The 18,227-nt window shown below is 40.5% G+C and overlaps 3 protein-coding genes across 3 annotated transcripts; 1 reads left to right on the top strand and 2 right to left on the bottom strand.

The window, feature by feature from the left end:
* The first annotated feature begins 879 nt into the window (after positions 1 to 879).
* LOC139330961 (immunoglobulin kappa light chain-like) lies at positions 880 to 6,286 on the top strand. Its single transcript, XM_070962194.1, has 5 exons — positions 880 to 936; positions 1,148 to 1,486; positions 1,583 to 1,921; positions 3,396 to 3,506; positions 6,279 to 6,286. The coding sequence occupies exons 1-5, from the start codon at positions 888 to 890 to the stop codon at positions 6,284 to 6,286; spliced, it is 846 nt and encodes a 281-aa protein (XP_070818295.1). The 5' UTR covers positions 880 to 887.
* A 1,081-nt stretch (positions 6,287 to 7,367) lies between these two features.
* Positions 7,368 to 9,192, bottom strand: LOC139331540 (uncharacterized). Its single transcript, XM_070963044.1, has 6 exons — positions 9,150 to 9,192; positions 8,676 to 9,005; positions 8,061 to 8,402; positions 7,853 to 7,975; positions 7,588 to 7,649; positions 7,368 to 7,490 (listed from the first exon to the last, which is right to left on the bottom strand). Exons 1-6 carry the CDS (start codon positions 9,190 to 9,192, stop codon positions 7,368 to 7,370), a joined length of 1,023 nt encoding a protein of 340 aa, XP_070819145.1.
* Positions 9,193 to 13,079: 3,887 nt separating this feature from the next.
* Positions 13,080 to 16,520, bottom strand: LOC139330962 (uncharacterized). Its single transcript, XM_070962195.1, has 5 exons — positions 16,481 to 16,520; positions 13,851 to 14,192; positions 13,620 to 13,754; positions 13,477 to 13,529; positions 13,080 to 13,373 (listed from the first exon to the last, which is right to left on the bottom strand). Exons 1-5 carry the CDS (start codon positions 16,518 to 16,520, stop codon positions 13,239 to 13,241), a joined length of 705 nt encoding a protein of 234 aa, XP_070818296.1. The 3' UTR covers positions 13,080 to 13,238.
* Positions 16,521 to 18,227: the final 1,707 nt, after the last annotated feature.

The raw sequence follows: 18,227 nt of genomic DNA on the forward strand, positions 1-18,227 counted from the left end.
GATAGATGATGCATTAACATGTACAATACCTTAATGTTGTACTTAACACAGCACAATTTAATCTGGACTGCTCCATATACGTTTTGGTACTTTCTCATTGCACTATAATTTTAAAATGATCAAACGTCTTGTTCCTAAAATATTAATCTGAGAAGATAAAATGTTGCAGAGTGCAGACATAAAGTAGTTAAGCATCTCAAAGACATACTTATACTCCACATAACCCTGTTTTGACTCGAGTGGAGCAGCTTAAGGCTAAAGGTTCAGAGGTGGAGGAGGTCTGAGGAAGAGCAGAGCAGTCTCTTAATGTCTGTTAATGTCTGTCAAACTACCCAAGCTCCATCACGTTGCATTTGACCGAGAAAAACAGTTTGAGCCCACGCAAAACAAAACCTCAACACTAGTATCCGCCACACTATAAACATCCTGATTTTTAATCTGCCTTTCACACCTCTGTTACTTTGTGAAATAGTGAAAGATGAATTCATGCAGACATCTCCGGTGTCTGAATGCATTAAAGTCATCACTCTGTGCTTATAGCATCACAAATCAGACATCATAAACATACTTTTAAAGTACAGTTCTAACTGTATTTATACGTTATTGTGCACCTGTATCACTATATATAAAATCCTACATACAATTCAGTTTTTCAGTCATGATAATGTTGTTAAAACATTACTTTAAAATCATCAGTAGCTAGCAGTGAACTGTACAGCTCAGATTCACTGGAAATGGGTCACCGGATTATGAAATTTAACAGGAAGTGCATTGTGTTTCAGCCAATCAGTATGATTTCTACTTGGTAAACGTTGATCATCTTGTGACAAAATCTTCCATTTGAGTGGGAAGGCATCAGTTGTGCAAGAGAAGGTTGTTGTACCACGATGATCGGAAGCGAGGCTGCTTTGATTCTTCTCAGCACACTGTGTTTGTGTAAGTGCACTCTTTGTCTACTTTAAAACGATGACTGCTGTAAAAAAAAAAAAAAAAAGTTTGTGAAAAAGATAGCAGAAATATATTAGGCCATATATCAGCTCTTGATAAATAATTTATAAAGACCACAAACTGGCTTTGTGGTTCACATTTGAATTGATCTTATTTCTGTTGTTTGCTAACTCTGATATCGTTTCTGTCTTTTCTTCAGCTCAAACAACAGACATTTCTCGCCAGATGCCTCTAACTGTGGCTGAACTTGGTGATAACGTGACTCTGACATGTCAAATCTCTGGAGATGACAGAGGGTTCTTTTACTGGTATAAGTTGAACTTTGGATATATGGTCCAAACTGTTGCAGGAGGAGTTCTTTCCAAAATATCACTTCAAGGACAATTTAACAACACAAGATTCTCAGTGACAAACGTGAACACTGTGTATGCTCTCAACATCAAAAATGTTAGCAAAGAAGATGAAGCTACATACTTCTGCCAAGGAGGGACAGTATACATACTGAAATTTATGAACGCCACAGTTTTGGCTGTGAATGGTAAAGTATGTTCCTTTCAATGACAGTTTTTGTCATGTCTGTATCAATAGTCAAACAATCCACTCACTAATTCCTGCCTTCCTATGAATCACACAGATCATAAAAATCAGCAGAAGTCCGTCTACGTGAAACAAAGTCCGGAGACTGAGTCAGTCACGCCGGGCGGCTCGATGACTCTCCAGTGTTCGCTTCTCTCCAGAAACAAAGACAGAGTCCAGTGTCCAGGTGAACACAGCGTGTACTGGTTCAGAGCTGGATCAGGAGGATCTCATCCAAGCATCATTTACACTCGCAGCAGTGATGAAGAAGAGGAAAGGAGCTGCGTCTACAGTCTGTCCCAAACTGTACGAGACTCCTCTGATACTGGGACTTACTACTGTGCTGTGGTCACATGTGGACAGATCCTGTTCGGTGAAGGAACTCAAGTGGAGACAAGTACGTTTTAACGTCTTATTTAAATCAAAATGCATCTTTATTGATTATTATTATGTTGTTTTCTGAGTGTTGATGAAAGGAAAGAGAGCAAAAACTTTCTTCTGCTCTATAAAATTAGCCTTCTTTCTTGTGAAATACTCAATAGTTTAACATCTTCCGGCCTCTTAAAAGGATTCAGATTAGATCTGTTTGAAGTTCAAAATATTGTATGTAAGCTTTGATGTGGGGCGGTGAGTTATTTTTTGTGTTTCAAAAGCCACAAAGGGTAGGAACCACTGAATTAGTTTTAACAGTTTGGATGCTATATGAGGTGGACATAATGTAAACCAATACAATGCATCTGTAGTGCAGTCCTTTCATGACTGGGGTTTGGCTACCTCCACTCCGCCTCCTCTATTCAGTCTTTCACTGTGTGTGTGTTTCTCACCATTTCCTGTGGTGCTTTCTGCCCCATCGAGGCCCCTTACTCTCTGCCGTTCATGTTCTCTTGTGCAGTTTATTTGATGATTTTTGTTGTGGCAGTGAGGTGTTGAAAGCAGGAGCACCTACAATGCAACAAGCGTACAATCCGATATAAAAATGCCACAAATTACAGCTTAAAAATAACTACAGCATTGAATCTTTCTGACACATCATGAAACATGATAATCATTGCAAAGATCCTCTGTATTAAATTGCTTTAAATTCTTCAAATATTGCTGTTTTGAGTCCACCGCTGTGGTGATCATGAAGAGTACATACAGGTTAAATGTGTAAGTTTAGTTTTAGTGCCTGAACTCTGTGGGGGACAAAACAAACTGCACAGAAAACCCCACAATGTAACTGGAAACAGAAACTAAACAAGACCATAAGTCTCCAGCCACACTAGCACCTCTGTGAGGCTGCGCACACAGTGATGCTTTGAGCTAAATGCAGCATGCTAACATGCTCACAATCACTGGCATGCAGATGTTTAGCAGGTACACATTTCACTCAAAGCCAAAAATGTCAATCTCATGGTGGATCTGGAGGAAAAGTCAGGTCATCAAGTTAATTAATAAATGGATTTCATTTAGCTTTTCTACCTTAGCAGATGAAGCACTGTACAATTCACCAATCTCTCTCTCACACACACGCACACAATTATAGCCATGCAAGGCACACAGCTTTGACCTTTCCTGGACGACCTGCTGTACCTCATGAGCCAGCCCGTTCATAGTACCCAGATACAACACGTCACGGCAATCCATCCAACTATTGTTGAGATATTTCAGCGTGGACCAAAGTGGTAGACCAACAAACCAACACACTGACACTGCTATCTACAGGGCGTTGGTTCAACAACATGCTTTAGTCTCAAGTTTTTCCTGTTAAAAACATGTCTCGTCAGGCAAACAAGTGGAAGATAAAACAGGCACAGTTAATGAGTCGTGTCTGTATGAAACTTTCGTTATGAATTAAATGTTTCTTTGGGATTTTTTTTTTCTCATTTCAGGAGAAGAACTGTGTCCACTTGCCATTGTTCTTGGGACACTGCTGACCTGCTGTGTGATTGTGATTGTTGCTCTGATTATAAACCAAAAGTCAGGTTGTGGGCAATGCAAAGGTAGGTTCATTGCGTGTGTTTGTGTTTTATTCATTATTATTAGTGATACAGTGCTTTTGCCCTGAACACAGAAGGGGCGAAGCCCCTTCTGTGTTCAGTGCAAAGCACTGAACCACTATTGTTCTTCTGCGTGTTTCTTCTTCTTCTTCTTATTATTCTTCTTCCGTACTTTTTTCGGTTCGCTACTAGTCATAAACGATAGCAAGCACCCAGGCGAATTATATATCAAAACGTGCGGCTCGATCGGGAATGGTGTGCTATTATTTTTCTCTACAGAATACGCGTTTTTCGCGTCGTAAGACGCGAAAAACGCACGAAAAAATCCCATTCAAAGTAAATGGGAGACGGCGAAAAAAGTGACAAAATCTTCCCCGTTTTCAAGGGGCTACTGCTCGGGCATACTTTCACGTAGAGACGCTGTTCCAATTTTAAAACGTAGACACAAGTCTCGTGTATGGGTGTATTAAGTCTCGTTTTGATAGGTCGTATAGTTTTCGAGCAGTCGCCGTTCAATGACCATGAGCGTTTTGGGAGAAATTGTGAGTTTATAATGGGTGTGTATTGCACGGAATGTTCGCGCTAGAGTGGAGGGGATTAACTGCCAGAGTGGAGAGAAGCTCTGAAAATTGTGTGAAACTTTCGTCTTTCCACGCTCCTCCAAACCACAAATTTCGCTCTACGAGTATGAAAATTTCCAGAGTTGTAGTGCCGCTTGCGCTGATTCTCACGATGTGCCTGGCTAAGCGATAGGACTTACGGTTCTTGAGTTCTCAGCCTCTGAGCGAGGAGAGCACCTCTGACCTCGCCCATAAGGTCCAATACAAATGAAAAACAGATGAGACAGAAACCAGCCGTTTTTTAACTCGCTCTAAAATCCGTATCTTTGAGCCCAGCGAAAAAAGAAAGTGATCAGCTTGTAGAGCAAAGCCTTGTGGCCCTCACGGTGAAGAAATTTCGGCAATAGGAGTTACGGTGTCGGCGTGAGAAGCGTTTGTTCGGAGGGTGCGCAGAGGCCAAATTCAGACGTTTCTCAGACTCTCGCAGACCCGCAGGTGGCCTGATCTCAAGTTGCCATGGCAACCTCTGAGCCTGAGTGCCTCTCCCACACACACACACATATGTAGCTTTAGCTGCAGCTGTGCAGCTTAGTCAAATGATCAGTTCTCCATTAAGCTCTGTAGTGACATGCTAATCAGCCACAGCCAAGCCTACTACTGCTGAGTTGTATATGTTAGTGAGGTAATGAGTGATGTTGGCCTGTTAGCATTAGCCACAATGCTAACATGCTAATGCTAACATGAGGTCCTATGAATTTGTTGGTGCCTGGAGGTATACCTGTTGATGTCGGGTTGGTGTGCTAACATGCTAATGTTAGCATGCTAATGCTAATATGCTAACTTAGGCTAAAATGAATCTTGAAGGCGTTCTAATGATGGTTCAGAGATTTTTAATGTGTTATTTGACATGCTAATTTAGCATGCTAATGCTAACATGCTAACATATGTTAAAATGATTGGTAAAGGCATTCCAAGGGTGTTTCAGACCTTTTCAATGTGTTTTTTGACATGCTAATGTCAGCTTAGCATTGTCGCCGATGCTGAAATGGGGTCCTATGAACGGGTTTGACTTGTGATATCGGGTTGCTGTGCTAATATGATGGCACTAGGCATGCGCACGGCCCGGCGTTTGCGCACTGTATCACTCTCCAAATTTCCCGCCGAGGGGAATTTGTCTAGTATTATTATTATTATTCATCATTCATTAATTTTATATTTTATCTATGTTTAATAACATTAACGCCTTGCTGTCATTAAAAGGAGAACACGGTGAACGTGACAGATCAGCGGAGGATCAACAGAATAACCTGGTAAATAGAAAGTCAGACTGTCATCTAATCAATGACCAGAACTGAATAATAATACATGGTTATTTCACGTTGGATAAATGCCATTGATGGCTAAATGAATGTGGATTTTCAAGATGAAAACACACAGAACAAGGCAAACTGGGCATCTCCCATTAATGAGAAGCAGGAAATCCGCTGAAAAGGAGTAGGATGGGATGGCTTCTGGTGAGAGACAGGCATTTAGTGCAGAGGGCGAAGTATAACTAAATGACCTCTGAGCTGAAAGGGGTGTAAAATTGTGTTTCCTCTTACCTGTAGTGCTATTTATCCATCTACATCGTTTTGGTGTGACTGCAGCCTCTCTCAGCCTCTCATCCATGAGTAGATGCTTCCTTCTGCGCAGTGACACGGCTGGCAGGTGTAGTCTGGTACAAAGAAAATAGGTCCTCGATGAAACGTCTCACAGTGAGGCCTGTGGAAGTCACGATCTCTGGAAAGAGACATTGCTGTTGAGTTTTTCAAATGCATCTTTTAGGTCTATTATATTTGAGACTCACACCAAAACAATCTAGATGGATAAATAACACTACAAGTAAGAGGAAAAATATGTCTTTTTGATTTTGGGGTGAACTGTCCCTTTAATATTTGGTCAGATATAGGCAAAGCAACATTATGCATCTGTTTTACCCTAAAATAGCAGCTTCAGGAGCATTTTGATGGTACTCTTTCATTCCCACTCTGCACACCAAACGTCTGCTCTTGCACTGTGATGTGGGAAGAGTTGGCCATTCATGGCAGCCACGTTCTGTCTGTTTTTATCTTCCTTCAACAGAAATCTTTGGATCCTTTAAGGCACTTTCGACATTCCAGTATTAAGTGTAGTGTTACATCTCTAACATCTAACAATCGCAATTATTCATTTCCAGGATGGTGAAGCCGCATCGAACTATGTTGCGCTGGCTTTCCCCTCACGAAAAAGAGAGAGATGAGTGAATAAGAGGGAGTCACTACAGGAGTGCATGTACTCTGGAAGGAGAGACTGTCAATGGAGTGCGGACCCCATGAAGAATGAACACCTAATGTGTACAGATAATTTTCATGCAGCTGTGATTCCTGTTTTTGAAAATAGATGACAGATTTCTTTAATAATGTTATTGTTAATAGCATTATCAGAAAGATTAGGACACAGGAAGCACTTGTTTTGTGATGGTGGCTGGTTGAAGAATAAATATTGTCTTTATAATGTGATATACAACATTTTATGACAATTTGTTTTGTGTGATTTTTTTTTTTTAGTTCAATTAGATACACAAAGGAACATCAAGCACTACAAGAGACTTAAATGTAGGTTCCTGCTGCATAAGTTCATTAACAAAATGCTAAATGACAGACTCTGGATGATTTACCCTGGAACCTGTATTGAAAAAAGTGTGTCCAATCTTGTACATAAAATGCATAAATAAATTGAAATCTTAAATGTGACAACACAGTATGTTTTCAATGTAATGGAAGAATTTTAGTTTTTGTAACATGCGACAACAGCACAGTAATAAGTCCGAGCATCAGAGGAACTGAAACAATAAACAGTCACATTTGTCATGTCAACTTGTATTAGTATAGATGATGTTGCATGAGGATGCCCCCTCATATTACCTCCTGCTATCAGGCCTGCCACACAGGAACATCTGACATTTACAATCCGAATCTCTTGATTCTAAGACAGTGAATTTTTTAACTAAGAAAAAGCAGAGAATACAAAGTTATAGGCTTTAATCTTTATTATAAAAAAACCCCCAGCTTGGGTTAACATTTCTGAGATAAGAGAATGAACACATAGACATAATGGTAAAGCATGGAACAAAAGGAGCACCTCTGGGTGCTGTGATACTGGCTTTTATGATGCAACACCTCTCTCTCATCAAAGTCAGGAGTGAACCCACAACCGTTGTAAACTGTTATCACATGTCACACCGTAGAGGGCAAACCACACTCTATATGTGTCCACACATTCACATTCAGCATTTAACTTGAGCGTACACGCTTTCGTCAGCCTTCAGCTCTCTCTTTTTCCTCCCGCTTGCAGCTTTCCTTTCAGATAAATGCAACGCAGCATAGTTCAGATCATCTCCACCTCCGGTCTGTGCAGCAAATAAAAGGGCCATTACATCGTCGCAGTGGTTGGGAATTATGTTAATGAAATAACAACAAATAATGTAATTCGGTGTCAATACTTACAATATCATGCACTGGTTGGCTTAAGCTGTCATGTCTTGCTCCTGAAAAGGCACTTTTTGTTCCTAACATTAAATGAAAACATGAATATTAAGTATTTAATCTGACTTTTCAATAAGGATCCATAATCAGAAATGATCCTTAATTACTGACTGATACTGACTGAAAAATAACAGACTTCTACTGACTGAGGTTGTCGCTCACTACTCTCGATGACCTTTTCAAGTAAAAGCAGAGGAGCATTAAGACCATTGATTCATTCACTTACCTTTGAACTCACCTTTTGGTCTTGGAGTTCGGTAACACATGAAAACAATATTTCCAATCAAAGAAATGACCAAGCAGACGATCACTATCAGCAGCGCAATAAACACAGAGCTTGCTGATTGCTCTAGACAACAAAGAGAAAATGATGTCAATGATGATGTCGTTAACATGAATGAATATCACCTCCAGCACTGAACACAGAAGCATACCGATTGGCAGTTTTGTTCCAGCTCCAAATAAAATCTCCCCACATGTGGCCACAGCACAGTAGTAAGTCCCAGCATCAGAGGAGCTGACGTGCTTAGAGAAGCGATAAACACAGCTTCTCTGAGCCTTGTCACATTCATCGTGTCTCCATTCATCAGTGTAGATGATGCTTGGATGAGATTTATTAGATCCCACTCTGAACCAGAACACATTGTGATCTCCTGGACACGTCTTGTTCTGAGAGAAGACTGAACACTGGAGAGTCACAGGGTCTCTTGAAAGGACTTGATCAGCTCCTGTCGTCCACTGAACAACAGTTAAAGTTGATGTCCTCTGAGTGTCTCCTGCATAATACAAAACTGTGTGAAAAGGAAGGGATTTCCAAGCACATTAGGAAAGTCTAAAAAGTCTAAAAGAGTTTAAGAATATCTCAAATGTGACCAACAAGTGGTTGAATGTGGTTATTTTCTCAGTTGATTAAGACCACACAGTCAGTCAGTGGTCAAGATAGTTGCATAGATTTTGAAATAAACACAGTAGATGACCTGGTTAAGGGTTCTTAAAGTGTCGCTTTTAGTGTAGCATGTCTAAAACTCAATAAAAATACATCACATTACCTTTTAGTAACAAATATGTCCCACTCCATACTGTCTTCACAGCCCACTCCGTCACTGCACAGTGATACGTTCCCTCATCCTCTTGGATTGTCTTCAGAATGGTCAAGTTGCTGAAATTGTTTTCAAAGTTCACCTTCAATCTTGATCCAGAATAATCTGATGCGTACGAAGGTGTTAGAGATTTCTGCAGTGTCACAATTAATTTTAGCGTGTCTCCTGCGCTCTGCTTGTACCAGTGGAGTTCTCTCCGGCTGACCTGAGCATTAGGCAGATGGCATGTGAAGGTTGCAGGTTCACCAAGTTGAACTGTGGACACTGGAACCTGCGCATCTGAATGAAATCATGCAATATATGAGAGCAAATAACAATTAGTGTACAATGAAAATCTACCATGCAAAAAGACAGTATAGGAATCTCCACATATCTAGTTGGCATTCCTAACTGAATACTTGCACAGAACTACACAGTACTTACATCCTTGATGAAGAGCAAGCAGTGTAACCCATAACAGGATCATCTTGACATTGTCTCTTGTTGAGGGACATGCTGATGTTTGAGTGAGGAAAGGTGGTGATGTGGCGTGGCCACTGTATGTCACCCTGTCAAACAGATGTGATTGGTTACAGAGCATAGGTTCAAGAAGTCATTTCCTGCCACACTGGCCTCACACTGGTCTTTGTGAAGCCTCATTCTTATCCATTCCCTCCAGACCCTTCAGTCATTTTAATGATGATGTCCAACACGAGCATTTGCTTTGTTTATGGAGTGCTTTTCATCTTTGTGAGGCAATGGCCATCATCTGCTGTCACTGTGCATGGAGGTGCACAGCTATGTAGCGAGGTAAGCACATGTCCAAGAAAGGTTAAACATTGTTGATTGCCTTTGTGAAACCGTGGGGACATTATTGGTCAGGAAATTGAATGATAGTGATTACAAATCATTAAATGATATTCCATAAGCAAATAAAACCATTGAATAATAGTAGGAATGCGAGGTTCATCATTTTGTGAACACATGACTGTATAAAGGAGATTACTACACGTTGATTACTAAATTCTGTTTTTATATATGTTTTACTCAGCATTTTTTGCATTCGAGGTTGTATAAATGGGTTTATACAGTTAGACGGAAACTGGATTTATATTAGCATAGAGTAGAGGTCAAATTAGTTCTGCTTCATGTCAGGAAACAAAGAAAGATCAATATTAATATTAATATTATCAATAAGTGTACAACACAGTAATTAATCTAGGACACACAGGCCTACATGTAGAGTCCACAAAAGTGAAAGAAAGAAAGAGCTAAAGACATAACAGTTAATCAACAGTTATGCAGGATGATGTGTTAGCAACACATTAGCCTGAGACAGCTAGTGTAATGGCTAGCTTAGACAGCAGTAAACTGACCATAGACAAACTACATTAACAAATCCCAAATCAACAGTCACAAAACAGCTGTTACAAGGAGTACTTACAATATGTTCTAACAAGGGTAGAGGAGATGATAGATGATTTACGGGCCACAAATCTGACAAAATGGTTGAGCTAACGATGTCAGTTTAAGTGCTATGTTGTTGCTATAGCAACAGAATGTTCACCTGAAACTGACTGCTGGTGGCAGACCCGTCAATTGCCGTGTCCGAAACCTCTCCCTCGTTCACTCGTTCACTACTTCAGACACTAACTGATCATCATTTTGCATCATCACTGACCAAACCTGTCAACGCCCCCATTCTCCTGTATGTTGCCCTTTTCTCCCACTGTAACGTTGACAGGGGGGATAACTGCCTATTTGATGTGTTTGTTACAGAAGGCGGCGGCTGACTTTGAGGGGGATGGAGTAGCTTCCAAAAAGGCTAGAAGTTTCTGCAAATATCTTACCAAATGGGAGGAGGCTTCAACATTGGTCAGCTGCTTTTTGTAAAATATGCCACAGTTTTTAGTGTTTCACACAGAGGAAAAAGAGACAAAACTACCAAGCATAAAGACATCCAAGTCCCTTAATGTAGGAACTGATATTTTATAAAGCAACTTTTTTTGTTCCATTGTGGGATTTTGAGGGCACTGTGTAGTGGATACAATTTGGACACTCAAATTAAAATGCTGGACAGTAAACGTAGCACACTATAAAGTAAACAGGGAGTGATGCTGGTTGATGTTCTTTTCTGTCTACAGCCATGCTAGCAGCTCTCCGAGGCTGAAGGAATGGTGGTGCTTTCAGCTACATGCTACCATCAGCATGCTAAAACAATCACAATGACAACAAAGCTTATAATATGCTGATGTTAAGCAGCATAATGCGGTGTACCATGTGGTGTGTTGGCATACTTCCATATGCTAATTACAAAAGTGGTGGACTGACCAACTAACTAACAGACAGATTGCATCATACATTACCATATATAACATATTAGGAGCAGGCCCGAACACATCAACAGCTGACCTTTAAAAAATTTTTTTTTGACCTTTCCCTATGGAGTGCAACAAGGTTCGATTCTGGGTTCACCGCTTTTCGGCATTAGAGAGTACTATACCATGAAAAAACAGCTTCTGTGTCATTCCTGTGTACATGTTGTGTTGCAGTAATCTTACACTGCTGTCTATGGTGCAGAGCAGCACTGTGTCCAAAGTTCAAATCTGTTGAACTTTGTCCTGAGTTGCCCCAACCTTCATGAGTAAAACCAACATACGCTGCAGTGCTACTGTGGTATTACCCGCTATGGAGTATCTGTACTTGTTATCATGTACAAGTCTAGAGGCATAAACTGAAACAACGGTGAAAATATCCATGTTCAAATTGATTCAGAATGCCTTCCTGAGCTAAACATTACTGAAATACAGCAAATCGTCAGCCTAACTTCTGGCCCCACTTCAAGGCTAGTTTCAGTTTCTCTTCTATCAGTATTTATTTGTTGTGGTGATACATTTACTATTTATTTCATTTACTCAGTTTATTTATAGTTTATCTATAGCTTTCATTTATAGTTTATTTACTATTTATTTCCTTTACTCATCTTATTTCATTCAGTGTTCATGTTTTATATGTTGTATTATTTTACTCTATTTTATCTACTTTACTTATTGTCTTATGAACCTTTCTTCTTTTAAATGTTTATTTTTTTACTTATTTATTTTTTTAATTCCAGTGTTTCCTCGGCAGGTCCTCCACACTGAGAGATGTGTCTGATCTGTTGCAGGGGGGGCTGTCCTCGGGCCCTCTTGGCCCGGCTGGTTGGGGGACCCCCTACCTTGGTGTGGGGTCCACCGGTCTGTCGGGCTCGGGTGGGCCCGGGTGTGGGTCCCCCCTGTGCTCACAGTTCCTGATGTCTCTCAGTGTGGATGACCCCAAAGGTGGCCTTTTCCTCAGTCATTAGTGCCCTGCCATGTCTCGTTACCCCTGCCATCGTCTGCAGTAAGAATGTGTATATGTGTGTGTGTGTGTGTGTGTGTGTGTGTGTGTGTGTGTGTGTATGTGTGTATGTGCGCGTGTGTGCGTGTGTGTATGCATGTAGTTGAGGGTGGGTGTTTGTACATACGGAGGGTGGGAGGGATGGGTTTTTATTGTTGCTTTATTTTGATTTATATTGTTTTTAAATCCTGTGAAGCACTTTGTGTTGCATTTTAATATGTATGAAAAGTGCTATATAAATAAAGTTTGATTTGATTTGATTGATTTTTATTTGCAAAATGAGTTAAAACTAAGAAAGAAGTGCAACATTTCAGCATTCGAGTCTACTGAGTTGTTACTTTAATTGTTTCTGCCGTTTTGCACTCATTTATCAAAGAAGAGATTCAGTCACACTGCAAGATAGTGCAGGTAAGGGGTTGGAGCCTATCCCAGCTGTCAGTCGATTGCAGGGCAACATATAGAGACAGACAACCATTCACACTAAGGACCAAACCTAAGGACAAGTTCAGAGTCACCAATTAACCTAATGGGAGGAAGCCAGAGTGCCCAGAGAGAACCCATGCATGCACGGTCGGGCAGGGCCTTTCTGTGTGAAGTTTGCATAACTTCACACAGAAAGGCCCTGCCCGACCCGGGGATCGAACCACCGACCTTCTCCCTGTGAGGCACCCGCACTACCTGCTGCTGCACCGTTCCGCGTGTTGGCATACTTCCATATGCTAATTACCAAAGTGGTGGACTGACCAACTGACAGACAGATTGCATCACACATTACCATATATAACATTTCAGGAGCAGGCCCGAACACGTCAACAGCTGACCTTTAAAAAATTATTATTTTTGACCTTTCCCTATGGAGTGCCACCAGGTTAGTGCAGGTAAGGTTCAATAATTCATTAATAACACAATGACGCAAACATGAAAACCTGTTTTCATAGCATTGACACATATGTAGACATGGGTCATAGAGAAAGTCGATCAACAAACAACAAAAATATCTTCACACCTTTAATAACAACTCAATGAAACAAACATTTCTAGAAACTCTATAGCATATTTCTGCTGTCAAAAGCTTAACTATTAAATAATAATATATTATTTTTGTATCATGAAGATTACATCAGCATCAAGCAGCAAAATCCAGTGTTAGAACTGTTAATCCAAAGCTAGGGCCTTGACTTCCGTGTAGATACTCTCTTCCTCCTCTGGTTTTGCATCCCTCGTCTCTGCTTTGCCAGATTTCCTACTGCTGAAGGTTGGTGTTGAATAAACCAATGACTCCTCATCTGTCTGAGGAAATATGCAAAGAAATGTTCTGAGATGACAATATTTGCACAATTCGAGAGACAAACTGATAACTTTCCCAGCTTCATCTTTTCTTTATATAAATTACCTTCTGACTTTGGCGATCAACCGTTGCAGCATTTGTCTCCAGAGCAACAGCAGCTGTATCTTAAAATAAAACCTTAGCATTAATATGAATCCAGTTTTGCCAAATACTGTTTGATAGATCAATGTAGGAGAGATTTTGCTTACCACTACAACAACCACAAGATTTTTTCTTGAGTTTCTTGATTGAATAAAGGAGAAAGGCTATAACAATTAGACTTATAGCCAAAGCGATGCATAACACAGTGACGATTTTATTGCCCTGTGGATCCCGTGGGTTGACTCCTAACAACACAAAAGTCAGCAAATAATTAAAGTTAATAACACACAAATATGCTAATTTCCTTATTACACAGAACTATGATGGAGTACCTTCACTGTTTGTTTTTGATGTGTTTCCACAAGATATCTCTCCACATGTGGCCTCGGCACAGAAATAAGTCCCAGCATCAGAGGAGCTGACGTTCCTGAAGAAGCTGAAGGTACATTTCTTTGCTGAGAGTCCTTCGGGGTTCGTTTCATTGTCTTCAACACTATTTCCTTGAACATAAGTAAAACTTGTGTGAGACTGATGTGATCCAGATGTGAAACAGCACACAGTGTGTACTCCTGGGCGGGTTTCGTTCTTAGAGTCAGAGAGGGCCGGACACTGAGGAGCCACCGAGTCTCCTGGAGTGACTGGATCAGATGGAGGGACAGTAGTGATATCAGGTTCTGGTCCTGTTGTAAAAATTAAACATTTCAAGCACTAATTTTCATGTAAGAGACACATTTCTACATTTTTTTTTTAACATTTATATGAGTTATATAAACATGTGCTAACTTTATAAATCAAGGAAAGAAATCAGAATTAACATTTGAAGCAATCTGAGAAATCAGTCTTTTTCAGCTGTATTTACCTTCAACTCTCAGGTCTATTCCTTTCAAAAATACTGGAATTTGTTGTATTTTCATACAGTAATAAACTGCAGCATCACTTAGCTTCAAGCTTTTTATAAGCAGAACGAATCCTCCGTGCTCCTCTGTGGCTGTAACATCAGGATCAACACTGTGAGAGCTAAATGCTCTTCGTAAGACCACAGGAAGGTTTCCAGAAACTTGTCTGATCCAAACCAAACCTCCAAAGGTCTTGTGCCTACATGTCACTCTCACATAATGTCCAACACCAACAGTCTTTGTCTCAAACATCTGACCTGTGCATCCTGCAAAGACATTAATTTAAATTAAAATCAGAGAGAGAATCATGTTTAATCTCTTCTAAATTAAGAGAATGACAACACTTTAAATATATATCAGGAGTAAATCTGAAACGTTATCATATACTTACGCCCCACTCTGAGCATCAGCAGCAAATAAAATACAATCAGCATTTTCTGGTTATTCCACTTGCGACTGCTGTAATTGAAACTGCATTAGAAGACGATTCGCCTTAATATAACCATATCAAGTAGGAGGAAACAATTTCAGAGCAATCTGATTGGCCTCTTGTTACGTTGGCGTTTCGCGAGACTACCACAGTGGAAATGATCTCAACCATGTTTCCAACCTAAACACATGAAACAGCTTGAACAGCAAGCTTTTGTTTCATGTTTCATGGTGGGTTTCTATAACTGACACAGAGTAAACACAAGACAGCATTTGATTTGACTAAATGTGGCTTTTCATCTGATACTAATAAGGGTCAGCTGTTTAGGACACAAACTGATATCACCCTAAATGAAATCATTTACCCTGCGAGGTTTGTGTATTAGGAGAAAATAACATTCACTGCTCTTCCACCATGTTTATTGCAGTTGTGGCTTCAAAAACCCTAAAATAGATGGCAGGTACTAAAAATTTTTGTGATTCATGGTGCGGTATCGTCCTGACTTGGATGTCAATCAATTCAGCAAACCCACGATTATACATGCTTAAGGCATGATGAAGATTAAGCAACTAAAACTACTCCGTTTATGTTTGGAAATGATTATGAGGAAGATCAAATAAACAACAATAACATGCTACATGAAACGTTACCACCTTATGAAGTTAACATGAACTTGTTGGCAGACATTTTTCGGTCCAAAACCAAAGCCTGAGAGAACGCTAACCGAATCGGACGTAGTTAATGTCACATACAGGTAGCATGGTCACAACTTTGTCAGTTTACCCTGATTACATGTGTGGGCACCTTGTACGTGACTGTCAAAAGGTATTGTTTTACATAGGTAATAAGTATATAGTTTTAACACACACACACACACACACACACACACACACACACACACACACACACACACACACACACTACACCATGTCATCAGCAGTTATAAACAGAATAAAATTGGAGTCTTACCATTGATGATATCACCATGTCAAGCAGGACAGTCCAGCCAACGTGACCAAACCCAAACATTATCTCCAGATTTTGTCTGAACCCATAGATGGACTCGGGACAGGTTTCCACTATGTAGTCCACAGCTGTCAGCATTTATATTAAAGTGTGATCAGTGCTTTACTATTGTATGTACTTAAGTGTCTCGTGAAGGGTGATGCATTCACTTACTGACGTATGTGCTGAAATGCATTTGAACAGTGACGCAACTGTTTAATATAAGGGAAAATGCGAACAAGCTATACAGTCAGTGACTAATAGTCTTTCAACTGAACTGAGAGGAATAATTTGAATCACCAAAGTGATTCGTGGTTTCCTCTTCCAGCTGAAAATATTGATCTGCTTTGTGTGGAAGTGACTCAGATGAGAGCAGGGAGGGGGGACCAAATCGGTGAAAGGTGCTGGCTGCAAACTCTAAAACACTGAGAAGAAAGAGCTGAGGGGAGCTGCAGGATGTTGATTCTCTGAGGTTTCGTTTTTACGTGCGACCTCTCTTGCACACAGGTTTTTCATGAGATCAACTGATGGTGTAAAATCAGAAAGACGGAAGAGCAATCTTGCAGTATAATGGAGGTCAGCCCATCCATTGGTGGACTGTGTTGGGAATTGCTGGTACACCATCCTACCACTATACCTGCTAAACTCCTAGTTGGGGTGAAAGACAGGAAAGCCATTTTGTCACATGGCCATTACAGAAGCCCATTCACCTATGGAAAACTTAAAGTTTTTGTTTTGTTGCTGCTGTGTTGATGTGAAGAAGGGAGTATAAAGGAGTGTGTACAGGGGCAGAAAATAGGCACCTGAAAGGATCAAAACCGCAGTGGCATTCACCAACATGCTGGGGTTTGTGGCCATCAGCCAGGCCAACATATTGGTGACCACAAGCAAAACATGTTGGTTTGTCAATGACGTGAAATAAATAAGGTGCTGCTTGAGGTTTGACAGTTTAAAAAAAAACGTAAAATATATTTAAATGAGTCATTGCACATAATACACACAGTTAAATATGGAGAAGGGCGGACAGAAGAAAAGCAAGAAGTATACAGTGTAAAGTCCTGCAGTAAATACTTTCATGTTCTTTCTGTCCTGCTTTGTGACAGACACAAACACACATGTACAGTCACCACTGACAAACAAGTGATGAATGGAAACTTAAGCCTTGCTGTGGTTGGGCTTCAAACTCAAGTGTGAATACAAAGGGACTTTTCTCACTCACTCTGCATGTTAGCCTCAGGAAACTGGGCTTCACTGCTGCTATGCCTTTTTTAGAAGGCAAGTTAAATAATTTATTCTCATTAATCTTAATATCACAACAATTTGCTGGAGTAATTAAAGGTCTTTCTATGTCTGGATGATTTTATATCACACTTTTCTGCAGTTGGATTCTTTTGATTGGTAGTTGATGTCAGAGGGAGGCGGTGCTAATCATTCACTGGTCCCACCCTGGTCTTTTTTTGGCAAGAACAAGACTTTGAGCTGTGATCTGAAGTTAGATCTGCCAGATTATGAGCAAAAGATTTGACCGCTTTGTGAAGTGTGTTCCAGTGTGCATGACTTGGTGATGGCAGCCTGTGCAAATCCATGGTGAATGAATCCTTAAATTTGCATTCAAATGCTGATATGCATGCGTGCTATTTCAAGATCACTAATGCATATGCTTGTAGATCTTTAAAAACACAGTTTCTAAACACTTTGTGTGAAAACATTAACCTGCAAGAAAAACTACATCAATAATTTGTTCAACTAAAAATAGCTGCTGACACCTCTTGTATCTTTTCTCTCTTTGCAACCCCTCTCTACATATCCTGTCAAAGCACGCTGTCGTTTCTGTTTCTGAGTAAACAGCCTTGATGGTTTGTCAAAGGGTGGAGAAATGGACCACTGCAGCCTTTGTCAGTCAGTGCGGCTTGTGGCTTTGCTTGTTGTTTGCAGTGTAGACATGCAGAAGGCCTTTTACAAGGTGGTGTGGGACCAGGAAGATGGCGGGGTTGATTTTTTTTCAATAGTTGCCCGTAAATATTTTTTTTTTACATAGTATAAGGATTTCTTGTGTCTAAAGAAAGATTAATTGGGGCAAGGCAGTAAACACAGTCAGGTACAGAAGTCTGAGGTAGTTACCGGACAGCAGAGGAGCAGATGAAGTCAAAAGTAGGAAGGGTCGATAGAGAGAAGGCAGTTCCATCACAATTGCTGGAGATTCTTGCATGAGGGTGAAGAACAATCTGGCAACAAATAAGAGTGGGAGAGCCTTTTAAGTACTGCACTGATTGGAGATGAGTCTCAGGTGTGTGCTCAGGTGGGCGTGGCTGAGCAGGTGTGCAGATGAGGGAGAGAGTGGCAGCAGGTATGGAGCTGGCAGACAGTGATGCAGTTTGCTTTGC

The sequence above is a fragment of the Chaetodon trifascialis genome, chromosome 5, assembly GCF_039877785.1.
Source record: "Chaetodon trifascialis isolate fChaTrf1 chromosome 5, fChaTrf1.hap1, whole genome shotgun sequence".
Lineage (NCBI taxonomy): Eukaryota > Metazoa > Chordata > Actinopteri > Chaetodontiformes > Chaetodontidae > Chaetodon > Chaetodon trifascialis.